This window comes from Chenopodium album, chromosome 6 (genome assembly GCF_948465745.1).
Source record: "Chenopodium album chromosome 6, dcCheAlbu1.1, whole genome shotgun sequence".
Lineage (NCBI taxonomy): Eukaryota > Viridiplantae > Streptophyta > Magnoliopsida > Caryophyllales > Amaranthaceae > Chenopodium > Chenopodium album.
Window position 1 is genome coordinate 27680080 of NC_137839.1, and position 6195 is coordinate 27686274.

Sequence of the window (6195 nt, forward strand, 5' to 3'; positions counted from 1 at the left end):
GCAAAGCAAGAATAGGTGCACTAGTAAGTTGACCCTTTACCTCATCAAAGGCCTTTTGAGCCTTGTCATTCCAAACTAACTTCTGATTTTTAGTTAGCTCGGTGATAGGTGCCATGAGGGTACTAAAATTCCGCACAAATCTTCTATAGAAAGAAGCAAGTCCATGAAAGCTTCGAACTTGTTGAATTGTTTGTGGCGTGGGCCACTCACAAATAGCAACAACTTTCTTTTCATCAACTTCAATGCCTTGTGATGAGACTTTAAAGCCAAGAAAAATAACTTGGGAAGTGAAGAAATGATACTTCTCTAAGTTACCATACAATTTCTCACGTTTGAGGGCTTCAAAAACCTGTTGCAAATGCATAGAATGCTCTTCTTCCTCCCTACTATACACCAAAATATCATCAAAATAATCTACAACAAATTTACCCATGAAAGGTTGCATAACCTGATTCATAAGGCGCATAAATGTAGATGGTGCATTAGACAAACCAAATAGCATCACAAGCCATTCATAGAGGCCCTCCTTTGTCTTGAAAGCGGTCTTCCATTCATCTGCTTAAAAAATTCGAATTTAATGGTAGTCACTTCTCAATTAACTTTTAGAGAACCCTTTAGAACCATGCAAATCATCAAGCAAATCATTCAATCTTGGAATAGGAAACCGGTACTTGATAGTGATCTTGTTGATTGATCTACTATCAACACACATTCTCCATTCTCCATTCTTCTTAGGCACAATCAAAGTAGGACAAGCACATGGACTAAGAGACTTACGAATAAGACCCTTGGACAGTAATTCTTCCACTTGCCTCCTAATCTCTTCGGTTTCTTTTGGAGTGGTTCTATAGGCTGGTTTGTTTGGAAGCATTAATCCGGGAACAAGATCAATTTTGTGTTGTATGTCACGTTTTTGGGGTAGTCCATGGGGAATGTCTTCGGGGAAAACATGGGAATAGGTTTTGAGAAGAGGGGTGAGGAGTGGGTGTTGTTCTTTTTGTGATTGTTGGGAAGGTGTATCAAGTTGGCTCAAAATGAATTGTTTGTGAGCTTTATACTCATGCAATTCTGATTTTATGAGAGTGGTAAGGGAAGTGGGGGGTGTGGATGTGAGGTGGCCGTTTTTGAGGTTTAGAGGGGTAAGGATTATTTTCTGTCCATCCTTAGTGAAAGAGTAAGTGTTTTTATACCCAACATGCATCACACGCCTAGTAAAGTATGACATGCATCCATAGGTATAACATCACACCATAATTCTTCCTCATAAGTTTTACCAATGCTAAATGATAACAAGACTTGTTGTGTTACTTGAATCCCTTTACCATGATTTAGCCATTGAATCACATAAGGTTTAGGGTGAGGGACGGTTTTTATTTTCAGCTTGTCTATCATTACTTGTGAAGCTACATTGGTATAACTACCTCCATCAATAATCAAGGTGCTTACCTTACCACCAATGGTGCAACGAGTGTGAAAGATTGCCTCACGTTGCAAGCTCCCTTCTTTGCCAATCATATTGCTTAGTGTACGTCGAACCACCAAGCATTCTCCTTCATCCGGTCCTAGACACGCATACGCATCATTCTCCTCAAGATTGTTGTCCTCTTCAACTTCTAATTCGTCCTCCTCTTCATGCTCAATCAAAGTAACAATCATCTTATTTAGAGAATCACTAGCCAAATGTCCAAGGCCTTGACACCTAAAACATCTTCTTGGGGCTGGTTTTGGGTTGGAATTTTGGGTGTTTTGTGAAGGTGGTTTAGAAGTAGGCTGATTGGATGTGGGTTTGAAAGGTGGGAAGTTGGATGTTTGCTTTTTTTGGGGAAATGAGGTTTGAGATGCAAAACGTGACGAATCACTTTTGCCTCTTGCTTTTTGTTGCTGCTCAATCTTATGTGCTAAGATAATGAGCTCTTCAAGGGTGGTGTAAGGGTGTAGCTCGGCCAAATTGGCTATTTTTGGGTCAAGTCCTCCCAAAAAGCGCACCAATGTTTGAGGTTCATCTTCCTCTACTCCACATTTCATGACAAATCCTTCAAATTCCCTAGCATATTCTTCTACTAATTTTGTACCTTGTTTGAGGTTGTGGAACTTAGAAAAGTTTTCTTGCACATAATATGTGGGAAGAAACTTTTGTTTCAACATCTTTTTCATCTTGGTCCACGATCTCACCTTCTCTTTGCCTTGCCTTTCCCTCTTGGCGCACACACTAGCCCACCAAGTTGAGGCATATTTTCTTAATTTCAAGGCCACAATCTTAACCTTTTTCTCTTTCGGTGTTTGTTTGTAATCAAACACTCTCTCCACCGTTCTAAGCCATTCTACAAACTCATCAGCATCGAGTTTGCCATCATACTCCGGAATGTCAGCTTTAATATCATTATTAGGCCGAGACCTTTCTCTTTCATGAAAAGGTCTCTCGTTGTGATTGAAATTAGATTCACTCATTTCTTCATCACTATTATTGGGTGAGCCCTCTCTTTGATGGCGCAACTTGGTAGAAAGATCATTTAATTGATCTTGCAAATATTGCATTCGTTTCTCCATGTCTTCTTTCTCTTGTACAACCTTATTGACATACTCTTGCCAATTAGGTGGTGGAACGCTGGCCATGAGTTGTGTTTGAGTTGTGTTTGGATTGTGTTTGGGTTGTGTTTGGGGTTTTGTTTTGGTTTGTGTTTTGCTAGATCACCCCTCTTTCTAGCGCCAAACGTTGTATATTTGGAGTAGCACTCGAAATACACAAGGGATAAACCAAAGGATAGTTAAGGCTAAAGAACCAATGGCTTAATAGATATAGTCACACCACTAAGAAACGGTTTGGATTCCTAAGATCACAAGCCAACTAGTAGCCTAAACTAGCTAACTAAGCAAAGGAACGAAATTCTAAATCAAAGAATTTCAGATTTTGTTTCTAATCCAAGAAACGAATGTAAGACAAATTTGTTTGTTTGAAATAATCTGATTTTTTCATTCACATTTGCTTGCTATTTATAGTAAACAAGCATCCTTAAGTACAAGCTAACTTAAGTGACTTTTCAGCTCACTTGTTACACGCCTAAGCTAAGTACAAATCAGCTTTTGTTGCCTAGATACATTAATAAAAGAAGCCTTATTTAACTAGATACATCAAAGAGAAAATGGTGGTTTGTAACCTCAAAATTAAGGATGAAATAATAATAAAAAAATAAGAGAGTATAACTCCCCCTTGATTCACGCCCAACGAAGCAGCAACTTGGAGATGTAACACCCCATTATTCACGCCCAAATTCAAACAGCAAAAGAAGTGTAACTCCTCCTTGTTTCAAGCGTTGAAATAAGCTTGAATGCATGTGGAGAAGAGTGTACTTGGAAGCCTTTTGAATGCTCAATTGTTGACTGAAATAAACGGCCCCTTGAAGGCTGAATTGAAGGCTTGTAACTCCTCATTGAAGCTGATTGTAACACCCAAGTCAAAGCCTTGAAATTCCCTTGAAAGAATTTCGGATTCTATGCTTCATTCACAAGTTTAAGTGGCTGCCTTCTTGATGTATCTTGTACTTGTACTTTATGTGAATGTGACATTACATTTTCGAACTTTAATCAGCTAAAAAGAACTAAAGAAAATATAACTAATTTGCAAACTTAAAATAAGACTAAAGTTTACAATTTTTTCAAAGCGTAAAATGAATTAGAATAAACTAGTTAATAAGAACAACAAAAAATTCAAGGGATTGAATATCTTGCTGCACATGGATAGAACGCATAGCACCAATGCATGATGCTACATCTTGAACCAAAGAAACGTCCATAACCAAGTTGTTAGGCATGGCTACAACACCAACTTCTCCTCATGCACTTTCAAAGATGAAAGAAACTTGAAGGTGATGCGGGCATAGGTCGGAGCATTAAGACTAATAAATTCTTCCAACCCCAAATTTTGAGCCAAGAATCTCACATCATCATCAATTCCTAATGATGTTGTTTTTGATGCATAATAGAATCGGGTTGATAGAAGCTTTTTAGATGAAAGACGAATGAAATTATCCAAATACTCTTACTTGGTAATTCAATGCCATAAGTCTCTTTGACATTGGGTGGAGGTGGCACAACCTCCCTCGAAGTAGAATTTTGTGCCCTCTTGGCCCGGCAAAGTGGTTCCATCTCCACACAAGCAAACAAGAACTAGGTTCAAAATCATGAAAGATATGATGTGAAAAGATGTTGCATATCAAGCGCAAAAAAATTCAAGGGCACCATTATCATGGAAATGAGAAAATCATCACACCATAAGTTTAAACAACACTTAAACAATAATGCGAGATTGAATTCAAGAACTACAAATGAGCACCAAGAGCAACAACACTCCAAACAATCATCTAGAATCCATCAATATGAACATCATTACTACCAAACATCATAACAACATATCCAACAATAATGGTATCAAAATAGTGGTTGTCCAAGAAAAATTAAGCATCACAAGTTCAATTATACATCAATAATCATCATCAATATAAGTATTTGGGTAAGAAATAATCAATATGAAAGCACCATTAATGTAAGTATCAAAACAAGTCAAATCTCTCATGAAAAACAAAGGTAGAAATTTATCAAGAAAACAAAAAGTAATGAAGAAATCATACTTTTAATAGGTGAGAAATATCAATGAAATGGAACAAATAGCACAATCACACACTATTAATCAAAAATTTCAAACTCAAAACCCCAATCAAATAGTACCCAAAAATCCAAACTTTTGGAGAGAGAAAATCATAAGGAAAGTGTGAAATTGGAGATTTTAGAGTAATAATCAACTAAATGAAGTGAAAAATGATTATATTATGATGATAAAATGGCATCAAAGAAGATAATTATGCTAGAGAACAATAAGAGAAATGATGTAAGAAAATGGAGGAAGAGAGAGAAATGAAGGATGGTGCGTTTAAAATGGTTATAAACCTTACTTCCGTCCAATCAAAATCACCCTAGAAACCAATTAAGAAAGAGAATCAATTAGATCAAAAGCATCAAAAACGAATATTAAAATAAAAAAATAGAGGAGAAAGTTAGAAATTCGGGTTGCCACCCAAGAAGCGCTTGTTTAACGTCATTAGCTTGACGTTCCCAACCCTCCAATGTGGTTCATAGAGGGTCATATTATGAATAACTCCGACAAAAAATCCATCATAGTAACGCTTGAGCCTATGACCATTGACTATGAAAGACCTTGAGAAATCCAAAGGAGATATTTTAACCACACCATCGGGGAAATGCTCTTGAACCACAAAAGGACCACTCCAACGAGACATTAACTTTCTGGGAAATAATCTCGTACTTGAATTGTAAAAGAGCACCTTATCACCAACATTGAACTCCTTCTCAATAAGCTTATCATGAACCTCCTTAGTACGAGTTTTGTACATGCTTGCACAATCATATGCATCCAAACGAAGTTCTTCCAACTTATGGAGATCAAGCCAACGATGCTCACCTGCACTTGCCGAATCGAAATTGATTTTCTTAATAGCCTAATGAGTACGATGCTCAAGTTCAACCTAAAGATGACAAGGTTTCCCATAAACCAAGCGGTAAGGAGAGGTTCGAATAGGCGTCTTAAAGGTCGTTCTATATGCCCACAAAGCATCATCAAGCTTGTCCGACAAATCTTCCTTATTTCCTGCAACCATCTTCTCAATAATCAACTTGATTTGACGATTATACACCTCAAATTGTCCACTAGTTTTAGGATGATAGGGGAATCCAAAACATTGATTAACTTCATGCTTCTTCAACATCTTGCGGAAAGAACTATGCACAAAATGAGATCCATTATCAATCAATGACCGCCTTGGGATTGCCAAATCTTAGGAAAATTATCTTCTTGAACATCTTCATTGCTACCTTATGATCGTTTTTTTGGTGAAGCAATGGATTCAACCCATTTCAACAAATAATCAACGACAACAAGAATATATTGACTCCCATATAAGGAAGGGAAAAGACCCATGAAATCAATTCCCCATACATCAAAAACTTCCACCTCAAGGATGGGTTATTGTTGCATCTCATTTCTCCTTGAAATATTTCCGGTATTTTGGCACCGGTCACAACTCTTGACAGATTCCTAAGTATTCTTTAAGAGTTTTGGCCACCACAATCCACATTGAAGAAAATCTTAAAAGTTGTCCTAGAAACACCCATGTGACCACTACT

The 6195-nt window shown here is 37.3% G+C and overlaps 1 protein-coding gene across 1 annotated transcript; it reads right to left on the bottom strand.

The window, feature by feature from the left end:
- Positions 1 to 5048: 5048 nt before the first annotated feature.
- Positions 5049 to 5777, bottom strand: LOC145636839 (uncharacterized). The gene is made up of 2 exons (XM_081688381.1): positions 5616 to 5777; positions 5049 to 5510 (listed from the first exon to the last, which is right to left on the bottom strand). Exons 1-2 carry the CDS (start codon positions 5775 to 5777, stop codon positions 5049 to 5051), a joined length of 624 nt encoding a protein of 207 aa, XP_081544507.1.
- Between the last annotated feature and the right edge of the window lie 418 nt (positions 5778 to 6195).

Excerpts from the sequence above, each read along its gene's own strand:
- LOC145636839 (XM_081688381.1), bottom strand. The coding sequence starts at position 5,777 with ATGTTGAAGAAGCATGAAGTTAATCAATGTTTTGGATTCCCCTATCAT. Across the intron at positions 5,511-5,615 it reads AGCTTGATGATGCTTTGTGG|GCTATTAAGAAAATCAATTT; the intron begins GCATATAGAACG and ends CGTACTCATTAG.